General features: G+C 43.1%; 1 protein-coding gene across 1 annotated transcript in view; it reads left to right on the top strand.

The window, feature by feature from the left end:
- Window positions 1–503: 503 nt before the first annotated feature.
- PLA2R1 (phospholipase A2 receptor 1) overlaps window positions 504–26,805 on the top strand; it is a gene marked incomplete at its 5' end in the record, with an annotated part of 123,432 nt that continues 97,130 nt past the window's right edge. Inside the window, 7 exon segments of the mRNA XM_081241809.1 lie at window positions 504–567; window positions 570–688; window positions 690–731; window positions 733–905; window positions 907–1,040; window positions 15,403–15,786; window positions 18,594–18,767. Of these exon segments, the coding sequence (XP_081097935.1) occupies window positions 504–567; window positions 570–688; window positions 690–731; window positions 733–905; window positions 907–1,040; window positions 15,403–15,786; window positions 18,594–18,767 (1,090 nt within the window).

Consider the following 26,805-nt stretch of genomic DNA (forward strand, 5'->3'; position numbering starts at 1 on the left):
TAGCCTGTTCTCATAAATATTGAATGTTTCTAGTGTTCCGCCAGTTATTTGAAAGACTACCCTTAGAAAGACTACATTCTAGTCAGGGTTTCCTAGTTTAGGGAGGAACTTTTGCAAGTTAAGGAGCAACCTCTTCTTAGAGCAAATCACTTTGCCTTTCTGGACCGGTTTTCTAGGTATAAAGTGGGACAACGCGGTAACAGCTGTAACACGGGATAACCCAGCTATTTTGCTGGGTTAGGAGGATCCAAGGAGATGGAAGGGGGAGGTAGCTTTTAAATGGGAAAGGAGCTCAACAATGGAAGAACCTTCAGCGCTCTCTGGAGTGAGGAGGGTGGAGACCTCGGCGCACCCCCAGGGATCTCTGGGCTCCACATTCCAGGGGAGAGGAGGTCCAGAGCGCTCCCAGCGCGCCTGGGTCCACGGAGCAGCTCGGTTTACTCTAAGCTGCCTGCTGCCAAACCCGCAGTGTTTACCATAATCCGGGTGGCTTGCAAACCCAGATGTCAGACTTCCCGTCCCAGAGATTCTCAACTCGCTCACTCCCAACTCCTATTTGGCCTCCGCAAGAAGGAGAGAGAAGGCTGCAAGCAGGAGGAGCGTGCACAGGGCAGCCTCACCCCTCCTCTCTCCCCACCCCAAAGGCAGGAATTTCTGGGATGGGCAGATGGTCCACCCCCTCTTCCTCCCTCCCGCTCCAAGCCGGAGTGGGTAGGGCGGGGAAAACCTCCTAGACTTTTCCGCCTTCCAGCCCATAACCCCGAGTGTCCGTACACTGTGGCGACAGGGGTGACGGTGACGGAGTGGATCTCCGGGACGCAGGGGTGGCGAGGCCTGGGGGAGGGGAGGAGCGCGGAGGAGGCTGCGGTCCCACCTCCCCCACCGCAGGGCCAGGCGCAGTGTCCGGCGAGCCCAGTGGTTAGCGATGCCGCTGCTGTCGCTGCTGCCACCGCTGCTGCCGCTGCTTCTGGTGGTGCCGGCAGGCTCCGCCGAGGGCGCGGCGGTGGCACTCACCCCCGAGCGGCTTCTCGAGTGGCAGGGTGAGTGTCCCCAGGCCCAGAGGGTCCAGATGGGCACGTCGGGGGTGGGGGTGGGCAAGAGGAGGAAGAGGCGAAGCTGGGGCGGGCGAGGGCGGCCGGGATTATACGGTGGCCCGCGTCTCTGCCGTCCGGAGAAAGCCCTGCGGATGGGCTAGTCCTGCACCGGGACAGGCCCTGCACCCCCTCCCCCGCCCCGCTTCCTCCAGGCTTCAGTCGGGGGCGCGGCGTGGGGCGGGGCCTCGGCTCGCAGGCGGTTTGACTCGGCCGCAGTCGGGGACAAGCTGCGCGTAGGAGGGTAGGAGATGTTTCGAACGTAAACTTTCCTAGAGCGGTGTATTTGGGAGGACCATACCTGGGATAAATGATGGCAAAAAGATGTCCCATTTTGTCCCCTCCCAAAGCAAGCGCTCTGGGTGTACGCTGCCACCTGCGGAGTGGCCCCAAGCCTGGCTTCTCCACTGTGCCCCTTCGGGAAAGAAAACAATCTTCTCTGTTAACGCCTCTCAGACCAGATGGGGAAGAGGAGCCCCTGTGGCCCCAATGAACTTGTGAGCTGGAGCAAGTTACCCTCTTTGCTCTTCAGTTTCTCCCCTTTGAAAAATGGGGCCTGTGACAGACATAGGACCACTGAGGGCAAAACGTGATCCTTTGCAAGGCACACGGCAGGCCAGCGAGTGGAGCGTTCCTGCGGAGTTACCACTGCCATATACACGTGTACCCGGGATCAACTGATCAAACATTTACTGAGCACCTACTGTACATAAGATTCATAAAGGGTTATGGACAGAGACAGAAAGAGAGATCCCCGCTTTCGTAAATAACTGTATGGGCTGCCTCTGAGGCAAAGGAGCCAGCGTGCAAAAAGTGCAAGCCCATGTGTGAAGGGAGGAAAGAGGTTGGGAGAAGCTAAATAAACCAGGAGAAGCCTCCAGGCAGCCTCCATACTCTCAGCCTTTGGGGATAAGCTTGGACAGGAGTAAAACATGTCACCAATGTCTGTGTTTATTTTTTTCCCCTCTCAACATATTATGTATACATTTTGGAGGTAATCTTCTCTGGACTGTATTCTCTAGCATTCCTAGGAGGCTTTACCAGGGACAGGTTGAGCAATTCTTATTCTAAAGTGGCCGAAGTTCAGAGGCCTCTTACCTCCTTCATCAGTTCAATAAAAATGCTCCTGCAGACGCGCCTGTGAGCCCATGGGGTGATCCATCTCCTCTAACAGTCGCTGTGCCACGCTTATTTCTTTATATTTTAAAATGTGGGTCTTGCCTGAGCACTAACTGTCCATCTAGAACAGAGCAGCAGCCGGGAGGACAGAAGCTGGAACCTAGCCGCACAGAGAGAATGCACTGGTGATCCTCTGAGCCAGGATTAGCACTGATGCGCTAATCCCTTCTATATGTAGCAGATCCAAATCCCGGCTGAGATAGTTTCTAATCAGTGCCTTCTTTTTAATAGTCAAGGACACTGTGAAGTTAGAATCATCCACTACCTCCTGTCCACTCCAGGTGACAGTTTGCAAATCTGAAGGCATTTGACATAGTTGGCATAGAGATTCTTCAGATGTGAAAATGCTGCTCCTAATTTCTGAAGAGCACAGAGACTGTGTGACATTGACTGCTCCAATCCTCACACAGGCTCCCCTCCTTGACTCCAAGCACTCACATCAGTGGAATTTCAAGTATAATCTAGATGGGTTTAAAATCAGGTTTTTCCTGTTTGTCCAAAGATGGAAAAACAAAATCTGAGCGTTAGAAGGGACCTGAGACATTGTCTAGTCCAGCCATCCATTTTTCAGATGTAGAAGTTGAAATACAGCAGCGTTTTTTAGCTGTGTTTGGCTGCCTACATTTGCCACTGTGTTCATTGGACTACATTGACTTACTCTTAGCCATGATTGGCATCCCCAGAGCAGTCAGGAGAAAATATGCACCTATGTTAGTTTCACATCCACTAAATAAGGAATAGGTAGTAATACAAGGCAGATTATACATATAGTGTTTACCATCTGAAAATTTCTTTGATATGTGTTACTGATGGATCTCTTATTTATTATATGCATCCCAGCCTTGAGAGGCAGATGATGGATAGTATTGTGCTGACCTTTCAGTCATTTACCAATAAATTTGTATTAAAAAATCAGTAGATGCAGTGTCATATAGTAGTTAAGTTCATGGGCCCTGGAACCAGATTGTCTGGGCTCAAATCCTGGCTCTACCATTTACCAGCTGTGTGACCTTGGGCAAGTTACTTAAGTTCTCTGTGCCTCAGTTTCCTCATATATAAAAATGGAACTAATAATAGTACTTAACCAAGTATTGTCCTTTTGTTTCAGTATCACCATGGTGCCCTCTTCCTCTGGCCAGTCCAGACCATTTTGACGTGTTGATAGCCCTGTAACAATTACTTCCCTGTGCACAGCACTGTACTTGGCATGTCTGCAGCCTCTCTCCTATCTCTAGTTGCTATAGCAAGGGACCTCATTGTGGTTCTGAAATCTGAGCCCTTCATTCTAGCAGGTGCTAAAACTTGATAATTTCATTCAAGTACCCCAGATACTGGGAGGGCAGAGGGGAGATCAAAGAAGGGGACAGGGCATCCTGGGGAAAAGTGGGCATAGTCTCTGTGGAGGTTGTTAAAGGAAATGAACTGGGGGCAAGTAAAAGAATTTTGAAGCGACGTTGAGGGCTGAAAATTATAAATGTGAAATGGCCCCAATCAACATAGTAAGAGAGCTTCCCCTACAGCACTCAGCTTCCCAGCAGCAGGAGTGGAGGGAGCCCACGGCTGTGTCAGTCCTCAGAGACGGTCAAGGTAGGCTCTTTTGAATGGCCAATGACCAAGAGAAGTGAGGGTGAAAGTAAGGAGATGAGAGAGATGGCAGAACAGGAAGGGTAGTGATTATACAATGGAAATAATGAATTTTGGAGGTGGGTCCATTCTCAGTAGTGACCAGGTCCAAGGTATTGCTGCAGAAGTGGTCACTAAAGCGAGAACAAGTGAAAGAAGGTCCTCGGAGCAGAGGGGGTCAAGGAACCGCACGTCCAGAGCAGTACAGACATATACGTCTGAAACAAAAATTTCATTAAAAAACACCCTTACCTGGGCTTTGCTGGTGGCGCAGTGGTTGGGAGTCCGCCTGCCGATGCAGGGGACACAGGTTCGTGCCCCGGTCTGGGAGGATCTCACATGCCGCGGAGCGGCTAGGCCCGTGAGCCATGGCTGCTGAGCCTGCGCGTCCAGAGCCTGTGCTCTGCAACGGGAGAGGACACAACAGTGAGAGGCCTGCGTACTGCAAAAAAAAAAAACACCCTTACCTGATATGATGTGCTGCTACTTTTCTACTCTGTTCTACTCTATTTTGCTTTGTAATGTTCCACTCTATCTTGATTTCATGATGTATTAATGGGCCACAGCCTGCACTGAAGAAAACACTGGGCCAGAGTGTTGGGAGTTAAAGGCCTTGGGGTGGGGAGGCCAGTGGAGTGTTTGCTGGAGTCACATAGTGAATGTAAGGAAGAGGTTCATGGCGGTGCACTCGGTATGGAGCAATGAAGAGAGGGTGCCACAAAGGAGAGGTTTCTGAAAGAGGGTGGTGAGAGCCACCCCCTGGAGGCAGCTGTGGGAAGGAGTCGTGACCCTGAGATTTTCCCCTTAGCTCCCATTTCTAATGCAAAGGTCAAAATGCCCCTCACGGCAGCCAGCTGGGTGCTATTAGTGCATACCCTTCCTTCACAGGTGAAGACAGGTTGAGTAACTTGCACCTACAGGAACTTGTAGAGTAGGGATGTGAACCGGATCCACAAGCGCTAATGCAGAGGACCCCTGTATAGCCTTGCGACCTGATAAAATAGCTCATTCTTATCCCGCTGTTTGCTGGGAGCATGTGACTTGATTCTGTGACAGGAGGAACTGGAGACCAGCCTCTTGCTCTCTTCAACTCCTCCTTTTCTAAACCTGTGCTTCCACATGTAGGAGTAAATATTTTCACAAAGCCGAAATGTGCAAAGCCATTGATTTTTTTCTAGGCAATTTTTATATCCCTGGGCAATGAGCCATTCTCCTAATCTGGGGATTTGGAATTTAAGTAAAAGCACGATCAGCTCCTGGTTTAGCTGCCCTGCCTGGCCGTCAATCACTCCAACCCTCAGACTCTGTTTCTTCCATCTCCGTTCATCATCTTTCAGAAACTCTTCCACTTTATACTTTTCTCATCCCATTTTCTCTGACTGGCTTCTTTCCTCATGAGCCTTTGAGAGTCAGCATAGACTTCCAATTTTTCTGGTCCTTTTTACTCTTTCTCATTAGCTCCTAACCTCTTTTCCTATTATTGGTTGTCACAGTAACTGATGCTGCACCATGTGGGTTCCACGCCAATTACCAGAAAGGTTGAGCCACACAGAGTTTCGTTGTCCCCTCAGCTTCCCTTCCTTGAGCTAAGAAATTGCTTATTTATATCAGGGTTTCTGAAGAAACAATTCTTTGTTCTGCCTCTTCTGAACTCATCCCTATGTGATGAATCTTCATATGATCTATCAAAGTAATGTATTTGAGACATTTATAGACCTTTGCTCCATCTTCTTTTAGAAATTATCCTTGAAAGCCTTTTAGGAGATGTTCCAAAACAAAGCTAGGAACATAAATTATATTTTTTAATTGATCAGAGTGAAAAGAAATATTACAGTTCATAAAAGAAACAAACACAAGAACACCTTATACACACTACAGTAAGTCACTTAGGGTAGAATATTTTATAAAGTCATTCAAGAAAAATGGAGGAATTTTATGAGAATTCCTATAAACTGGGTTCTGTGATACAGAGCTAAACAAAATAGACAAGAGTTTTCTGCTTTCATGCGGGGCCACATGACTTTCTAATTGACTATACTTTCCAGACTACTACAGTTCCAAAAAAATATGCTAATGAAAAAATTTCATTATTTCTGGCTTTTTGCATCACGCTCTTGAGAACTTTCTTTTTCGGTTATGAAAACATAAACAGGAAATTCAAAGTAATTATTTAACTATAAACATTGTTGTCTTATTTCGCTGCTATTTTTCACTACCCATGTCCAAAGTTAAGATCTGTTTTTCTCTTACTAACATTTATAAAGGGGTCGTAGTGACTGAGGTAGTCCTTATCAGGATCCTATGAGGACAGCACTATAATTAATTAAGCCCATTGTGCAGATGGAGAAACTAAGGCAGATACTCTCAACCTCAAGCAGTTCTGCCCTAAAAGAAGTGCTCTGTGGTTTGCCAAGGTCTTTTTTCCACAGTGTTAGCCTTGGCCAGTTAACAGGGCAGTCTTTATGGGCGTGTGACCAGAACTGTCTCGTAGGGCTCCATGCTCAGCAGGGCCTTGCCCTTGGGGTTGAATGCTCTGTGGTTTGGGGTCTTGGATTTCTTAGTAATTTTTATTTCTGAATTTGTGCTTTGGGTGTGAAATCCTGTGGGACAATGGAGCACAGACCAAGAAATTAAAGCCTCCAGTAAATCTCAGTCCTTCCTCACGTCACCTCCCCATTTTCCTTGGGTGGGTTTTCAGCCTCTGCCTCCATACTCCTGTGCTCCGCCCACCATGGCAACCAGGTTGCCTTGGGGCTGGGAAACTGGAGGCCCAGGGCCTGGGAGTAGACGGCCAGTGGTATCTGGGGGCAGGACAAGGCTGCTGTCCCCACCGGGTTGGCAGCACCATTGCATGTTCCGTGGGGACTGAGTGGAGACCTATCACCTGTCCCCAGTCCAGGTACTAAGTGTGTTCCCAGAGCTTTCTACCACGGAGGTTGCAACCCCTCACAGGCCCACGGGAAGTGAAGAGTGACTGGACTTCCCTGTCCCCTCCAGGGCCCTACATTTTCATTTTACTCTGGACTCTGTGAATTACATAGCTAAGTAAGAAGCATGAGACTGTTATGAGTTGAATTATGTCCCCCTCAAAATTAAGATGTTGAATTCATAACCCCCCAAATACCTCAGAATAGGCCTCATTTGGAGATAAGGTCTTTTCAGATGTAATCAAATTACAATGAGGTGATTAGGGTGGGCCCTAATTTAATATGACTGATGTCCACCTAAGAAGGGAAAATTTGGACACGGAAATATGCATAGAGAGTAGATGATATGAAGAGACACAAGGAGAAGACAGCCATCTACAAGCCAAGGAAAGAGGCCTGGAACAGATCCTTCCCTCACAGGCCTCCAAGGAGCCAACCCAGCCGACACCTTGATTTTTGACTTGTAACCTCCAGATCTGTGAGAAAACAAATTTCTGTTTAAGCCACTCAGTTTGTGGTACTTTGTGATGGCAGCCTTAGCAAACAAGTACAAGGACTAACAATATATCTACCATTAAGAGTTGGATTTGGTTGTGTTTTCTTTTTCTTTCTTTCTTTTTAAAAAATATTTATTTATTTATTTGGCTGCACCGGGTCTTAGTTGCAGCATGCTGGATCTTCATTGCCACGTGCAGGAGTTTCATTTGTGGCATGCAGGCTCTTAGTTGCGGCATACGGGATCTAGTTCCCTGACCAGGGATAGAACCTGAGCACCCTGCATTGGGAGTGCAGAGTCTTAACCACTGGACCACCAGGGAAGTCTCTTGGTTGTGTTTTCACTTCTGTCTCCCACTTAAGTAAATACATATTTTTCTTACGTGAATATATTCTCAAAGCAGATAAGATGGATAGCTCAGTGTAAACACTTTTGCTTTCAATAACGTCACATCATTTCCAGGGTTGTTTGGTTGTTGGCTGAGTTCTTTTCTGCTTTTGTTTGTTTTGGTGACCCAGTCTTTGAATCATATCCCCCAGGGCTTTGACATGAAGGCATGTTGAGGGAAGTTTAACAATGTTCTGTCTTATTGTTTCTTGCCATAACATGGTCTTCTGTAGCAAGACTCCCTGGTGACTGAGATGGTATATTTTCAGCACAGTCTATAAGATGTTAACAGAGCCACTGTGAATAATGAGTTTAACACCAGCAATGTCTGAATGTCTGTTAGATACTTTCCAGTTAAATAAAGACAAAAATGATGGAGGAATAGACTAAAAGCTAAAAGGAAGAAAAATGTTTTCAACTCAGTTTAAAAATTCACGGGTAAGATACAGAGACACAGCGAAGAACTTTGAAAGAGAGAAGATTTTCTGCAGAGGTCAGAAGATTTACTGCTAAATGTGATGGACGAAGGGGGAGGCGGGAAGGGAATGAGAGTGGCAGAGTGGCGAGAACAGTCTGGAAGGGTTAATCTACTTCACACAGGGCTTGGTGACAGGCAATTTGAATCCTGACAAAACTGGAGCCCGGTGGAGCAGATTAAGCCAGGTTTCATTTTTCCTGCGTGCGGGAAAGAGTATTGTATGCCTCGTGGAACTTGGAGTGACGATTTGGGGAGACTAGAAAGAAAAGGGAAGAGAACATGTAAAAAGATTTAGCAAGAGGGGTCCCACGGGCCTGTGGAGGTGGCGATTATCCAGGTTCAGAAGCTGCAGGAGAATAAAGAAGGCTCAAAGTCAAGGACAATGCTAGGGCAGGGAAAGAGAAGAAGTTCTGAGACAGGACAAGGGGATATTTTAAAACATACTTAACTATTTAGTTGATTATAGAAATCAATTGATAGCAAAGCCACGGGCTTGGTGAAGTGTTGTCAGATTGTCAAGAGATAAACACCAAATCTCAGATGATCTGGGATAAAAATGCACGTATTCATGCAGAGATGGCCAAGGAGGGGAGAGCACACTTTTCCCTTTGCTCTGTCCTTTCAGGTACAGTGCACATGCTGCACGCTGCAAACGTCAGAGATTCCTTGCTTATTGGTTTGGAAAGTCATATTAAGAATCCAGCTTCTCTGCATCGTTCAGCCATGAACGGGACTTGATTCAGCCCCACACAGCATCCCTTCCTGCTACAGAGTAATCTAAGTAAGGAAAACAATCCAATCTGAATCTGAGTCACTGGACAGGACAAACCTGAATTTGTGCAGCTGGAAAAGGTCGATACATCTCAAGAGAGAAGCTGCTCAACTTTAGATTGGTTTCAGGGCAGAGATGCCCTCCCCATACTTCCTGGACCCTTTCCATGTCGAAACTGAGATACTGTCAGAAGAGCAAGGAACTGGACAGATTCAAGAGATGATCTGGGGAAGGAAATGCACGAGCCCAGCACCAGCTGTGTGGGTAGATGGAGAAGAGGTTTAAACCCAGGGGAATGGAGTAGGAGATTGAAATTGGGGTGCAGTTGGCAAGCTGTGGGCTTCCTTTAGGAAGCTTGTCTTAAACATTGCACTTGACGTGAACCGTGCATTTGAGCTTTTCCTTCCAGTTCCCATAACATGGAAGGGCCCAGAGGCCGGTTTATACGTCGATTGGATTAGGTGCCACCGTCATGGTGTTATTTATTAAACACCAGAAAACCCTTTGCTTGCCTAAAATCCACCATAAAAAGAGGATTTCTTTAGGAGTTGTTTCATTGTTTGTTTCAAGTGTTGTTTTTTTTAATCAAAAGAACATACATCTGGGCTTCCCTGGTGGCGCAGTGGTTGAGGGTCCGCCTGCCGATGCAGGGGACGCGGGTTCGTGCCCCGGTCTGGGAGGATCCCACATGCCGCGGAGCGGCTGGGCCCGTGAGCCATGGCTGCTGAGCCTGCGCGTCCGGGGCCTGTGCTCTGCAAGGGGAGAGGCCGCAACAGTGAGAGGCCCGCCTACCGCAAAAAAAAAAAAAAAAAAAAAGAACATACATCTCACCAAGGCTTAACATTTCAAATCGTATCTTATTTACGTAACACTTCATACCTCAGCCAGTTCTAAGAGGAGCTGTTTAAAGTATAAGGGGACACTAAAAGGCGGGTAGTGATCAGAAGGGGTGCTGAGCATGAACTGGAAGGGCCTCAAGAGGAACTTCCTGCAGGGACCCCCAGTTGGCACTCTTCCAACTCTAATCGCAGCCCCAGGCTTTAGACTCCAACTTCATGGTATCATAGGGATTGGCCGGCATCTGACAGAGTATCAGATTCCTGAAGCCAGAAAGCAAGTCATTGCAACTACCTTTTCCAGAATCCTCCCATTCTATCGATCACCAAATCCTGTCATTTCTTCCCTCTTTGAATTCTCTCTCTAGTGACTAGAGTCTAACCATTCCCTTCCTTTCTCATCACCACCAGTTGAACTGACACCTCTGTCTCTCTTGCCAGATCAAAGCAATAGCCTTCAGACTGTTCTCCATTCTGCACATGGGCTGTCTCATCCCAGCTAAGTGAGAACTCCTCCAGGGCAGGAACTTGGACATTTGTCTCATACCTCTACTCTCCTAAAACCATGCTGGGAACACAAAAATGCTCAATAAATGTTTTTATTGAGTGATTTACCACCCTGATTCATCTTCCACGCCACAGCCTCAGTCATGCCTTCTCTTGTTCCAAAAGTTCCCCTTATCTGAATAATATACAAAGTTTTCAATAAAATTTAAGCTCTTCATAAAATGGCCCCAAACCACCTCTTTCCAACTTTATATTCTACAACCACCAAACACTTTTAGATAGTGAGGCTCCTGTCACCCTAGAGCTAATTAGTTTCATCACCTCTGAGCTTTGATGACTTTTGCTCTGTCCACAATGCCCCCTGGCCCAGCCCTTCACGTCTCTGTCTATACCTCCTGCACTACCTGAACTCTCCCTCTGTAATGAGGACAGGCACCCATGCTGGTCTAGTTCACCCATGTACCTCCATGGGCAACAGATATTAAGTCCCTATCACATGTTTGTTGAATGAAAGTGTGTGTGTGTGTGTTCTTGTGAGAGAGTGATTGATTGGTTGATTTCTCTGATCTTCTAGGCCAAAGTGACCCCTTCTAACTCCTGCCTTCCACCTTATTGTGCTTATACCTCTTACGTCAATATGTATTTTGGCATTAAGTTATAGTTCTTCCTGTACACTTCATGATGTTCTCCCAGGGAGAACATCAGTTCCTTGAGGGCAAACACTATGGCACATATATCCTTCCATCTGCAGGGCTCCTAACACACCACCATATTAGGTGCTCAATTAATGTTTGTTTGAAATTTCAAGTCTCCCACGTCAAATTATTTGGCAACAATCTACAGCAGCTCATTTTCTGCTTTCTAGGTTATAAATGAATGGATGTAAATAGAGTTAGACCTATATGGTTTTCACTAAGTATATCGATATAAAACTTCTAAGAAAAAAATGGATTTGGAAAAAAAATGTATAAGAATGATTCAGTTAAATGAGCTTTACAGTCCCATCCAGCGCTGAAGTTCATGGTTCTGGGTATATGGGTAGGTAGTCTCCTGTGCTATGTCCATGTTCCTTCCAGTGCTCTTCTGCTGTCTCCTCCCCGGAAGATGGGCCAGTACGTGCACACACACACACACGCACACACACACACCCTCCACCTAGAAAGGTCTGATGACACTGAGGCGCCATGTCCACCTCACACATGACATCACTTGAAGATCCAGTGAAGTGTTTTAAATTCTGGTCTATTTTCTTTTTCTTATCTTTCATCACTTGTTTTTAAGGGCTTATTTTAAGTGCAGTTACAATGTTTTCTTTGGAACTGATGGAACTCCCTTCTTTTCGTTAACTCGGAGACTTCCCATGATTCCAGAACGAAGAGATATAGTTTTAAAGAACAGATATTTAGATAAATGATTCCTCTATCTCTGGTACCCTACACAGTGCCTTCCACAGAGTCAGTAACCAGTGAATGCTTGTTCAATGAATGAATAAATAAATAAATAAATAAATAAATAAATTCTCCTTGCATTCCTTAGAAATACATGTCATCTTGTGAGGCCAAAGTGTGGATCTAAGATGATCTTGTCTCGAAAGGAACTCAGAAGTAGAAAGTAGAGCCCCTATCTTCTATGGATTTTCTTTTATTTTTTAAGGATGAAAATTAGTTTATAAGTTACTTCTAGTAAATCAATCCTTTTTCTCCTCCTAAACTTACAATTATGAAGGGAAGTATAATAACATTTTACTGCAAAGAGATTTAGTAATTCTGGCAGTACTTCATTAATCACTTAATCAGTGTTCAAGCAGAACTGATGTCCTTGACATATATAATCAATCTTGATTCCTCCACATTTGATCTTCATCCTTTTTGAAATCTGTCTACAGACACTAAGGATTGGTGGCTTATTTTCATATTATGTTTTTGTTAGAGATGACTCATATACACATATAATGATAATCCGAATATTGATACCTATATTGGGTTTCCTCATAGTCTATTTGAAAACAGTTGTTTTCTCTTCAGTGAATTTATGGAGATTAATGGTGCTAGGTGCAGATTCTATTATAGCTTAATGGGAAAATGGGATTGGGCCTTTTTTTAGCTTAGTGTGACATATTATTCTTTTGGTGATGGCATGTTTATTGTTATTGGTAAGCTACAGCTACTTGTTTATGAGACATTCTGAGGAACTTTTCCAAAGCCACATCCTACAGGCAGCTGGGCTTAGAAATATGATAGCACCCTAAAATTGAGCAGCAGGGAATTAAGTTTGTCTAATATCTTCTGCTTTGGAAAGGTGTTTTTATGACCAGTGGTAGAACTACAAAAGCTCTGATTCTACCACTTCTTTTCTCTTAACACTTAATAATTTGGACATTTTAAAACATTATTTATTCACCTCAAATTTTAGTGATTTATAATTTCCATGTCCATTTACTTACAGACCACTCATTTACCCATCCATACACTGCTGGTCAACATCAAGCATTTCTGTCTTTCTTGTAAGAGAGCTGCAGTATAGACTTTACAGGTTGACAGTGTGGAAGATGAATAGATGAAGACTCAATTCATAATCACACATGTATTTGAGCAAATGAGACAAAGATTTTGTCACCTGGTTATCTGAGGAATATTTTTCCTCCATGAAAGGTGATAGCATGGTATTTCTGGACTGCTTAAAACTAAAAAGTCTACACCTACTATGTGCTGCAGAATCTAAAGTAAAAATGAGCTTTTGTGCTAATGCTACAAGTCTTTGGGGGTATGCGCAAATTACTACTCTACAGGTGTTCAACCAGACCTACGGATGGATCTGCAGACTAAGAATCAGGAAGCCAGAAAGATGGTAATGACAATAATGACAACAACTCACATTTACTGAGGTCTTCCCATGCCATGGTAGTGCGTGTTGTGCTTTGCAAGGGTTATTTAATGGAATACCCTTAACAGCCCTATGAGGTGAGTATCATACATATTCCTAGTTCAAAGAGGAAAGGCAAGGCTCACAGAGATCAAGAAATTTGCCCAAAGTTACAAGTCTGGTCTGTGGTGGATCTGCCTGATTCCAGAGCTCTCAACCACCAGCCAGGTAGTCTACCCACCTATCTTAGGTGTATGAACTGAGGCCCAGAGGGCTATGGTACAGCCAGTGAGTTGCAGAGCTGGATATATTTGAACATGTATATTAGATAGAAGCTAAACTACAGAACAATTATAGTAAACTAATTATCCTTTAGTGAAAAATTAATGGGACTCTGGGCTAGCTAGAAAGTTATTAGTAGATTACAAGAGAAATTAAGGTTAACATTCTACCCAGGCATGAAAAGGTGAATAGGAGAGCTGGAGAGAAGGTTAATAATTATCAGAGTCCACACTGCATTGGCGAGAGGTAGATTTGATCTTGAATGACTATACTAATAACCACACAGACATGGGCTTCATTAGGAAAACAAATTTCCTGATCTAAATGAAATCTCCCTAAAACAGTTCATTCTCTGCCCCCTGCCCCCACTCCTTTCTCTTTTGTTCTGATGTATGGTGATTGAAGCAATTTTCTGACAACTATTTCAGCTCCTCAAATATATGGTTATAAATAAGGTTATCAATTATTACATGAAGTATAGCTTCCATTAATACATTGACAATCTTTTCTCAACAGTGTCTTAAGTGATTTCGGTTATTGTAAATCAGTTCTTCTTGGCCTGAGCAACTTTAGAAAAACAAAAAGAACTTCAACCGAAATGAAACATTCCAGTGCATGAGGACGCTCATTCTGCAGTGTTCCCAATCTCTAGAAGGCTCTGCCTGTTTCCACCATGCACCTGCCACCACACATGCCTGGCCCTAAATCACAGTCGTTTTAAGGGAACCTGCTAATGTCCCTTTAGATTTTTGAAGAATGGACAGGAAGTAAGATGTGAGAGCAGAGCCTAGTGAATAGGAGAACAAAAGAGCTCTTGGACCTGACCAGACAGTCTGAGCTGAGTAACCCAGCAACCATGAGCCTAAGTAAGCAGCAGCTGCCAGCGTGTTTAATCAACATCAAACATTTACTGAACTTCCACGATGTGCTCAGGACACTCTGAACTTGGACAAAAGAAATCAGACATGATTTCCACCTTCAAAAAACCTGTGGGAGGACATGTTCATAACGGTTGTGTAATAGATGACTTCCAGGCCAGCGACTTGAGGTAAAGTCAGGTAGTGGGAAGGTAGATACCACTAAGCCCTGGCTGGGCCCTGCCAGCTTTTCCACAGGAAACTCACCCAAATTTCTTCTTCTGGCTCCCGAAGATTAGAGGCTCAGGGGCATATCACAAAATGCCTACTTCCTCCACATTCCCACGTGGCCTGTGTGGTTTCAATCCTGTCACAGTGCTCTTGCAACCTCTCATGTACCTAGGTGAGGGGCCTCACCTAGTGTCCTGGACATCTGTCTGCTGTAGCCCAATAAGGATGCTCCCAGGAAGAGGCCATTCCCATAGCGTATGTTCCCATCCTTCTACACCTGATGGACCCAGCACAGAAAACACATGTGGAGAAGCATTTTTTTCTCACCAGCATTGCATCTTATATCAAGACACAAAGCAGCCCTTGACTTATAGCCTTTAGGTTTTCTACTGAAATTTGATGGTTGAAATTTTCATTTCAGTGGCTCTTGATTCAGCTGCCATATTCCTAACATTCAGGCACTTGTCTGAAGAAAACCAAAGTGTCACCATGCCTCTGGGCACCCAATGTCTCTCCCTTGCAGCTCTGGGTATTATCACCAATCCCCGCTCTCTCTTCAGTTGTGGTGAGCTCCTTTTCTATCAGTACCATTCTGGAGTGGATTCACAAGCATCCCTTTTTACTGGAGGGCCAATGCAGTCTTAGACCAGAGGTTTTCCATTAGCTCTAATAAGTCCATGTATGATTCCCAAGAAACTCCTTTGTTTTGTGCAAATCAAGCCCCTGTGGTGGACCCCCCACATCAACTTCAGATCTGTCTGCAACAGCTGTCAATGTGACATATCACAGCTCAGACATGCACATTGGGATCCTCCCGACACTGGTTAATTATATATGAAGATTCTATACCAAATCTTCTATTTTGCTGTTTCAGATAAAGGGATCTTCATTATCCAAAGTGAGAACCTCGAGAAATGCATTCAAGCTGGCAAATCTACACTGACCCTGGAGAGTTGCAAACCACCCAACAAATACATGCTGTGGAAGTGGGCTTCAAACCACCGCCTCTTTAACATCGGAGGCAGCGGCTGCCTGGGCCTGAATGTGTCTAATCCAGAGCAGCCACTGAGCATATACGAGTGTGATTCCACCCACATTTCCTTGAAGTGGCGCTGTAACAAGAAGATGATCACCGGCCCGCTCCAGTACATGGTCCAGGTGAAGCACGACAACACACTTGTGGCCTCCTGGAAATATCTTCATAAGTGGGTTTCCTATATGTCAGGCGGTGGAGGCATTTGTGAATATCTGCACAAAGGTAAAAAAGAATTTCAACCAAAGTACGCATGAAATGATATGTTTACCAAGTTTGCCCATAAGTAAAGATTTGTAAAATATATGAAAGAGGTGCACAGCACCTAGAACCTCCAGGCACTTCTGCTAAATACAATTTAGTTGCTTACTCGCTTATTGTAAAAGGATTACTGGAATCTTGGAATGGGCTTGCTAAATTCTGCTAAAGAAGCAGAACTGCGAATTTAAAGGTATTAGAGGAGAAAACACTTAAATAACTTTGGGAATCAATGGAAAGGAGAAAGAACAGGAGGACGAGGGAGAAAGAAAACAAAAACAGAAGGAAAAGATTTTTTGAAGTTAGACTTTCAGGATGAAAATAAGAGCCTCTCCTGTCAGTATTTCTTTTATCGTAGAAACTTTGTCCCATGTATGGAGTGTGTCGGCAGGGGACCTCTGTGCCTCCTAAGGCCTGGCTGGCATCCGTGTGGTGGTCATGTTACAAGGCATTTATTTAATTAATTAATTTTTAAAAAGATTTTTGACGTGGACCATTTTTAAAGTCTTTATTGAATTTGTTACAATATTGCTTCTGTCTCATGTTTTGGTTTTTTGGCCCCGAGGCCTGTGGGATCTTAGCTCCCCGACCAGGAATCAAACCCACACCCCCTGCATTGGAAGGCGAAGTCTTAACCACTGGACCGCCAGGGAAGTCCCATGTTACAAGGCATTTAAAGGCAGACTATTGTCAGGGGTTATTTGGTGTGTGCCGGGGAGTAGGAAAGCAGGGTTTTGGTGGCGGGTAGGGGGAGGTGTTTTCATTTTCCATAGTTCTGTGATATTGGTATTTTTAAACAGAGAAAGAAAGCAGCTTAGTTCTGAAATTCTGAACCCTCAAACCTGTTTGTCAGGTTTTGTTTTGTAGCTCTCTTCATTCATTCATCCACCCATTCACCGTCCATCACGCATTCATTGAACACTGACTGTTTCTGTGCCGGGCATCTGATTTACAAAGGCCAACAAGACAGGTGTGGTCCCTGCCCTCGTGGTGCTCTGTAGAATTATGGCTTAATAAGAGCTTCTATTTCTAAGAATTCTAGGAAACAGAGCAAGGAGCTACCAAGATCTAAAGCAAGACTTTCTCCCGTACCTGCGAGAAATGAGTAAAGAGAGACAGAATCAAGAGCAAGCCATTTTCAGGACTCACTACAATAAAGCAAGTGCTGCACACCAGCACTCTGAATAATCTACAGTTCTAAGGAAGAACCTGGCATTTTGTTCCAGGTTAACATTTTAGCCATATGCCCACACTCACAATGCATGCAGAGGAAGACTGAGTAGAAGGCAGAGGAAGGAAACAAGAGGTTGTGTCCTGGTATACCAGTAGCTCCTAACAGACTCAACTTCTAGGGCTGGTGGTGTGGAGTGAGCTCAGGCAACACCCGCCCCCCACCAGCTGTGGGAGAGGGTGGGAATCTCCACAGCCAGCCCTTCCGCTCCAGGACCTACTGATTTAATTGAGGGTGGCTCTGATCCCCCTCACTACAGAAAGCCCCAGCTGAGTCATGAAAAGTTGTTGTTTCCTGCTTAAGACAAAGGATGACTGATCATTGAAATACTCTGAGGGAGCAGCCAGCCAGCCACTCAGCAGGGCCATCTTTCTCCTGGACCACTGCAGGGGCCCCCAGCCGGGCATCCACTTTGCCCTCTCTCTGTGTACATTCTGTTTGCCACTGTGCACCCCGTGAGTCTTTAAAAATCAGATCATGTGACTTTCATATTCAAAACCCACTGATGACTTCCCACCGCCTCCAGGGTAAAGGTTAAAGCCCATGATGTGGCAGAACCGGCCCTCTGTGAGCTGATGCTCCAGTGCCTTCCTGGTTCTGCCTCGTACGGGGCCTCCCTGCGCTTCCCCGTCCACCCCGCACGGTTCTTGTCGCAGGTCCCTCGTGCTCCCCTGTTCTTGCTGCTCCTTATGCCCCAAGAACTCTCTTCCAAAGACTTAAACCTCTTCCCCCGGTTCTTATTCAGAGAGGCCTTCCCTGACCACCTTATCAAAAATAGTGCCTCCACCCCTCACACACACACACACACACACACACACACACAGAGTCATTCTGTTCTTACAGTATTTTGTTTTTCTTCATGGTACTTATCACTACCTGAAATTACATGTTTACTTGTATATTTGCCTTCTCTTTTTTTCTCCCCACTAGAACAGAAGCTCCATATGAAAGCCAACTTTTACTCATTTGTTCACTATTACATCATATACCCAGTGCTGGACACATTAAATGCTCAACAGATGTCTGCTGAATGAATAAATTAATAAATGCCTATGAATCTCGAGATTCAGATGCTGATGGCTGATGTATTTGGGGACTGGAAGATATTTTAAAGTGAAACCTCCAACTACATACAATATCTTGAAATAACCAATAATGGAAAAGAATCTGAAGCTGTATACCTGAAACTAACACAATACTGTAAATCAACTATAGTTAAATAAAAATAATAATAATAAATAGATAAATTTTTTCTTCTCATCCATTCACAAATATGTATGCTACTGTAGCAGTGCACCATAGTGAATAAACGAGGAGATAAACATACAAACAAACAATTTATCAGCATTTCCCCTGAACACAGCAGTCAGCCTTGCACTTTTCCATACACTAGACACTGAAGTCCTGAGGGTTCACTGTGGTAAAGCGAGGGCCTTGCCCAGTGTAGGTTTTCAGTCGATAAAAAATGCATTCACTTTATGACAGTTTCCAAAGATAAAGCTGACATACTACTTATTTGACTTTGTCCTTTTCTTTCTCCTAGATTTGTATACAATCAAAGGGAACGCCCACGGGACACCGTGCATGTTTCCCTTCCAGTATAACCGGCAGTGGCATCATGAATGTACCCGGGAAGGGCGGGAAGACAACTTGCTGTGGTGTGCCACGACCAGCCGATACGAAAGAGATGAGAAGTGGGGATTCTGCCCAGATCCCAGTAAGAATAAAATCTAGTCTTCCCCATATGTCATGAAGGAATCAAGGATGATTAGAAAGTTATTGTATCTAAAGGAAACCACTGAGATTGATCTACTAAAATCTGAATAAGCTCTTTGATTCCATTTATCCAGGCTTTGATTTTGTGTTTGTTTTTGCCTTGAAAAGACAATTCTGATGTATATTCCTTTTTTTCCTTAAGTTCAAAAGATGTTAATTAGCCATTCCTCATTAAGTTCAGTACATAAGGATGCTTTAACCGGAATCAAATTATAATACTCTGTGATCTCATTAATCCCAGCTTCCAGGAAGGATACTTCAAAACAAAGCTGAATGCATATAAAGCTCAGTTATCCTTCCAATCCACTCCCTCTTTTTTTATGAGCTGCCTTAACTTCTCCGTGTCCTGACTGCTTGCCTTGCCCATTGTCATGTCCAGGCATCAGCTGGCCCTTGATGATCTTTTTAAAATCACAGTCGCCCTCGCTATTTCTCAACAATGAGTTCTTGTCTTGATTCCCTTTCCTTGTTACTCGATTTCTAGCTATAACCTCAAAATCTTTTTCTCTTCTTAACCCAATTTTCAAGGTCCAATGACAGCTGCAATGTTCTAATTTTTTTTTGTCAGTTAGTACTTTATTATTTTATTGTATTTTCATTTAGCTTAAAGGCTTCCAGTGGTTCTTAAGTATTGGGGGTTATTTATATATACCTTCTACTTTCTATATGCAATTTCCTTCCTTGGTTTCTGCAAGGCAGAGAATATAGCTTTTGCAATCTCTTCATCTTCCATGCCTACCTTCCCTCCGCATAGTTAACAAAATGCCACAAAGAAATTGAAACAAAAAGAAATTGAAGAGATTAACTCCAAAGAATCTGATTTATAAATTGCCTGTTGAATTGTTTTCTAATCTAAGAGCCAGTACAGCTTAGTGAATAAGAAAGAGTGCAGGTTTTGAAATCGGAAAGACCAAGGTTGGAGTCCTGCTTCTTCCCAACAATGAGATCCTGAGTCTCAGCTTCCTCATTATAAAATGGAGATAATAACAGTACCTATTCGGGTTATTGAGAGGATACAATTAGATGATGCATCTAAGCCACTTATCATATTACCTGGTACTCACCAGGATTACCATCATCATCAGCATCATATCATCATCAGGCCTAATTTATCCTTTCAGCATGTGCTTCTGAATCAATGATCCTACCTCTTTATTATCTGTCAACAGCACTAAGCTTAGTGTTAGGACTTAGGACCCTCTCTTCAAAGAACTTGGCCTCTAGATGGAATACAGGACAGACAGATTTGCTCCATGCCTGGAAATGCAGACTATATTTGACATGATGTTCTAGAATCACCTGGGGGATAGTTTAAAACATATATCCTTGCCCAGTCCCGGAGATGCAGTGAGCATTTGCATTTTTGACAAGTGGCCCAGGTGATCCTGTGGCAGATAATTCTTCATCAGATAATTCATAATATGCAGGTAGTTCTATGCAACATACATCTATATACAGGGGTGATATCAAGACATTTAGCAACCAATCTAGTATGAGCTCTTGGCCAATCCAAGTGGAGACCTTAATGTGGAGGTTAGGAGTCCCAGAGGCCCACTGCTGGTATTAACCCCTTCTCTGCTGTAATATGAGGGGATGCTGAGGCAGCAAGGGGCACTTGAGGAGCTCAGGACAGCAGCTCTTCACCAACCAGCATGAAAGTATTTCATCATTTATTAACTGTCAGACCATCAGCCTTCTCTATCTGAATCTGAATGTCTGTATGGAGGTGTATGTGCATGTAATCTCTACACTACTTGGATTCTTGAGTCGGGTGTCACATTATTTACATCATCTTCTCTTTCCATTTCCATCTCCAGTAGATGTCATTATTAAAAGTAAATAAACCAATACTAATAAGAATAACATGTATTTCACATGGCCCTAATACTGTTTTAAACTACACTATTCTCCTTGAGATTCTTTGAAGAGCACAGTCACCATGCTCTGTCACTTTAGCCAGTTATGGTTTCCCAGGTCGAAGCCTGGGTTTAGTTGTGCCCAGGGCTTTTCAGTCCCTAGACTATCTAGTTGTTCAGCTTCCTACAGTTCAGAAACGTCCTCCACTTGACAGCCTGCCAGATTCCAACTCTCCTAACTTTTACCACAACCAGCAGAGAGCATGTTTATTTGTGCAGTGCTAAATTACAGTTCCAGTTTTCTTCCTTTCTTGTTACTTTTGGTTCCTGGTGGCCAACTTAACTCAAAATGATGTGCCAGAGACTGGAATCTGAGCAAGCAGATAGTTCTTTCCATGGGGTCAAAAAGTGGACAGAACAGAGAGGAGTGAGTAGATTAAAGCAAAGATTCATACTTCTGTATCTCATCTTTCTTACACAGAAATTTTTTAGTATCTCAATGTAGAATAATGCCCTTTTTAAAAAACATTGATTGTAAGTGAGCACAATGTGAATTTAGTGCTAATAAACACATACAAAAACACACTAGCAGGGAGGGATATGATAAAACATGTGTCACTATAGATCTTCAGGAAGAAGGATGATATAGAAGAATCTTTCTGGGTTTGTTTAGAGGCAATTCTGTGTCATACTATGTCCGTCCTGGTTGTGTGTCTTACACAGCTGGAGAGTCAGGCTTAGTTAGTTTGAGATATTTTTAGGGTACCAACCTCTGGGATGATCTGATTGCCCTGGAACCTTATTCACCTGATACAATTTTTATAAGTAACTTGAATGATGTAACAGAGCAGATAGGTACCAATATTGATGTATGACTGCCAACCTCGGCTTTGTCAGCAGTATTATTTCGTGTCTCTTGTCATGCTGCTCTCTCACTCCCAGCAAGGGTTATACAAACCCCTCTACTCTCCCCTGACTTCTAACCCTGCCCTACATTCTCCTTCCCAACTCTTAAGAGATTACCTCAATCCCTACCTCTCAAAGAGAACAGGATCCATCAGAAGGGAAGTTTTGACAACTTCCTCCTCCCAAGCTTTTAAGCCTACATGGGTTTGCACCCATCTCCTTTTTCTCCTTCCTGTGCAATAGTGGTCCTCCTCCTACCTAGGGCAAATCTCGCCATCTGGACTCTGGAGCCTCCCGTCCATTCTTCTCCAACTTGTATCTCAGTGTTTCTCAAAGTGTGTTTCCAGCAGCATCAGCATTCTCTGAGAACTTGCTATAAATGCAAATTACCAGCCACATCCCAGACACCTATATCAGACATTCTAGAAGTGCAGCCCCAGCAATCTGTGTTTTAACAAGCCTTCTAGGTGATTCCAATGCACACTCCTACTCTAACATAGATGAATGATGGATCCTTCTCATTAGCAGTTAAACCTACTCACGTCTTAAAATAACATCTTAAAATAATACAACTCCTTCATCTCCACTTCAGCCTCCTGAAAATACCTATCTCTCTCATTCCCTGCATAGACAGACTTCTCAAAAGAATTATCTACACCCCTTCACCTTGCTTTCATTCCTCAGAGCACTGTCTCTTCTTGGCTTCTATGAAGATGTATGCCTGACCTCCATTTCCACAAACCATTCATTCACTCTTTTCCACAAATATGTATTGAACACCTGCTATGCACCAAGCACTCAGCTGGGTCCTGTGATTATAACCACAAATGTGAAAGATGAAAGTCACGGTGCCTGCCCTAATGAAGTTCACATTCAAGTGAATGCTGCTGAAGGGCCTGATTTGACAAGGTCTGAAACTAAGTGTTTGCTGGATCTGGCAACATGGAGGTCATTGATGGCCTTGACAAGATATACTGTAGTTACCAGATTGAGTGGGTTAAAGAGTAAAGGGAAAAACAGAAGAGGAAGGAAGGAACACTTCCCAATTCATTTTATGAGGCTAGTATTACCATGGTACTGAAACTAAAGACATCACAAGAAAAGAAAACTACAGACTAATATCTCTATGAATATACATGCAAAAATCCTCAACAAAATACTAGCAAACAGAATCCAACAACATATAAAAAGAATTGTACACCATGACCAACTGGAACTTATCCCAAGAATGTAAGATTGGTTGAAAATCTGAAAATCAATTAATGTAATACCTATATAAAGAGGAGAAAGGACACACAATTACCTCAATAGGTGCAGAAAAAACATTTGACAAAACTTTACATCCCTTCATGAAAAAAAAAAACTAAACTAAAGACAGAAGAGAATTTCCTCAACCTGATAAAGGGCATCTCTGAAAAACCCACAGCCAGAATACTTAATGGTAGAAGACTAGATGTTTTCCCATAAGATCAGGAGTAAGACAGACTATCCACTCTCAACACCTCTATTCAAAATTGTACTGGAGGTTCTAGCCTGGGCAAGTAGGCAAGAAAATTAAAGTCATCCAGATTGGAAAGGGGGTTGTAAAACTATCTCTATTTGCAGATGACATGATCCTGTATGCATAAATTTTAAGTAATCCACTAAAAAACTACTACAACAAATAGACTCATTCACAGGATACAAGATCAATATATAAAAATCAATTGTACTTCAATACTGTAGCAATGAACAATCCAGAAATTAAATTAAGAAAATAAATCAAAAAAGAGACAGAGAGAAAACAAATCCATTTATTGTAACATCCAAAAGGATAAAATCCTTAGGAAAAATTTAACAAAAGACATGAAAAACTTCTCTCTAAAAACTACAAAATATTGTTGAAAGAAATTAAAGAAAATTAAATAAATGGAAAGACATTCCATGTTCATGTGATCAGAGGACTTAATATTGCTAAGATGGCACTACTACAGCAATCTTTATCAAAATCCTAGCCGACTCCTTTGTGGAAATTGACAGGCTCATCCTAAAATTCACATGGAAATTCAAAGGACCCAGAAGAGCCAAAATAATCATGAAAAGGAAGAACAAAGTTGGAGGACTTATACTTATCATTTTCAAAACTTATGCAAAGTGACTGTAATCAAGACAATGTGCTACTGTCAAAGTGGAATAAAACTGAGAGGCCACACTTATGATTCATTGATTTTTGACAAGGATGCCAAGACAATTCAATGGGGAAACAATAGTCTTTTCAAAAAATGGTGCAGGGAAACTGGATTCCACATTCAAAATAATAGAATTAAACTCCTATCTCTCACCTTATAAAATATATTAACTCAAAATAGATTTTAAAAACTTACATGGAAGAGATAAAACTATAAAACTCTTACAAGAATACATAGGGGTAAATCTTCATGATCTTGAAAATGCAATGAATTCTTAGATATGACACCAAAATGCAAGCAAGAAAAGAAAAAAATAGATAAGTTGAACTTCATCAAAATCAAAAATTTTTGTGTTTCAAAGGACACAGTCAAGAAAGTGAAAAGATAACCCACAGAATGGGGTAAAATATTTGCAAATCAGTTATCTAATAAGGGACCTATATCTAGAATATATAAAGAGCTCATAACTCAATAATAAAAAGACAAAAATCCCAATTTAAAAGTGGGTAAAGCATCTGAACAGACATTTCTCCAAAAAAAGATTTACAAATGACCAATAACCACATGAAAAGATGCTCAGTATCATTATCCATCAGGGAAATTCAAACAAAAACCACAGTAAGATACCACTTTACATCCCACAGGATGGCTAAAATCAAAGAGACAGACAATAACAAATGCTGACAAGGATATAGAGAAATTGGAACTCTCATCCACTGCTGGAAGGATTGTAAAAGGATACAGCTGCTTTGGAAAACAGTCTGTCAGTTCCTTCAAAGGTCAAACACTGGGCTACCATATGACCCTTAATTCTACTCCTAAGTATATATCCAGGAGAAATGAAAACATATACCTACACAAAAACCTTTACACAAATGCTTATAGCAACATTATTTATAATAGCCAAAAAATAGAAACAACCCAAATGTCTACCTATTGATGAATGCATAAATAACATGTAGTATACCCAGTAGTATTTAATGGGATATTATTGGACAATGTAAAGAAATGAAGTACTGGTACATGCTACAACATGGATGACCCTTGGAAACATTATGCTAAGTGAAAGAAGCCAGTCACAAAAAGATCACACACAGTCTAATTCCATTTATATGAAATGTTCAGAATAAGCAAATCTATCGAGACAGACACTAGTTTAGTGGTTGCCTTGGGCTAGGGGTAGGGGTGAGGACTGAGGGAAAAATGGTAAGTGACTGCTAATGGGAATTGGGTTCCCACAAAAATGTTCTAAACTTGATTGTGGTGATGGTTGCACAATGCTTTGAATATACTAAAAACCATTGAACTATATACTTTAAATAGGTGAGTTATATGGCATGTTAATTATATCTCAGTGAAATTGTTTTTTTTTTTTAAGAGTAAATGAGAGATGAGAAATCGGAGACAGCATACGTATAAAAACATATGATTAATGGGGGTAGAGAAAAGGCAGAGACTGCAATGGGGAGGCCAAGGGAGGGATTTTTTTTGTTTCTTGTTTTTTAAGGATGAGAGCTGCTAGGTCATCTTTGAATGCATCTGGAAAGGATCTAACAGAAAGAGGTTGAGGATGCAGGAAAGTGAAACAATTGGTGAAATAAATATGGTCTCTCAGAAGGCAGAAGGAAATAGGGTCCAGATCATAGATGGACAGACTGGCCTTTTATGGATGTAAAGACAACTTCTCCATGGGAGGGAAGAAGGAGAGGATAGTACAGGTCCAAGAAGGTTGATGGATTAAGTGATGGGGAAAATGAGGAGAAACGAGTCCAGTGGCTGTGGACTTTCTCTGAAGAGGGGGAAGAAAGAGTGAGAGGTTTGGACAACAGGAAAGGTGTGAAATGAACACGGTGGCTGCTGGGAGAGCAAGCTTTTTAGGGAAAACCGGTAATGTTTCCAGGAAGTATCAGGTGTGGTTGATAATGAATCCATCGGATGACTTTTCTTGGCAGTGCTCATCAGTTGGGTGCAGGCACAGAGCACGCAGATGATTGGATTCCTCTGTTGGAACGTGCTCCATAAAGTCACTAATGGACTCAGTCCTCATCCTACTGAAAGATTCAACAACGTGTAACAAACTGACACCATCTCTTTCTTCGGGCTTCTGGGACCCACACCTACTAGTTTTCCTCTTTCCTTTGTGGCCACCGCTTCTCAGCTTCCTTTGATAGCATAGTCTCCTCTGCCTAACTGCCTTTAAATTCTGGTGGCAAGCTTGGGAAATAACATGAAAAAGATGGAACATGGTACCTGCTCTCCTGATACTTAATTTTATCAGGAAAAACAGACAATCAATAAGCAATCCCATAACGCGTCATTTAATCTCAACTGTGATCAGGACTACCAAGGAGCATGTAAGGCATTGGGGATGAACAGCAGGAAGTGCTGACTTGGTTTGGTATCCCTTTTACATGAGATTTACCACCAAAGCACTTTTCAGGGAGCAGATATTCAATAACTATTTGCTGAGTGTATGAAAGACCAAAGAGAGAGAAAAATAGTAACTTTGTAGCCTGGAGTTGCTTGAATAGTATAAGAGTTCTTTTTTTTTTTAAAGAATTCAACTTTTTGCGGTACGCGGGCCTCTCACCGTTGTGGCCTCTCCCGTTGCGGAGAACAGGCTCCAGACACGCAGGCTCAGCGGCCATGGCTCACGGGCCTAGCCGCTCCACGGCATGTGGGATCTTCCCGGACTGGGGCACGAACCCGTGTCCCCTGCATCGGCAGGCGTACTCTCAACCACTGCGCCACCAGGGAAGCCCCCCGACAACCATTTTTTAAAGTGGCAGAAAAGATACACCTGGGACAATGACAAAGCTGTATCCTTAGGGATGACAAAAAAAGCCATATTAATAGAGAAGGAGAAATGGCTGCATCTCAGTCATAATCTATAATAAAATCGGTGTTGACATGAATATACTTCAGTTCGTTAGAAGAAAGGTGTATTTTGAAAGGGAAAAAAAATCACCATCATGCAAAAGATTTTTGGCAATCTTTCTTCAAACAGTAGGAGATGCAAAGATATATAGGACGGGCTTCCCTGGTAGCG

Source organism: Mesoplodon bidens (assembly GCF_964165515.1).
Source record: "Mesoplodon bidens genome assembly, chromosome: 8".
Taxonomy (NCBI): Eukaryota; Metazoa; Chordata; class Mammalia; order Artiodactyla; family Ziphiidae; genus Mesoplodon; species Mesoplodon bidens.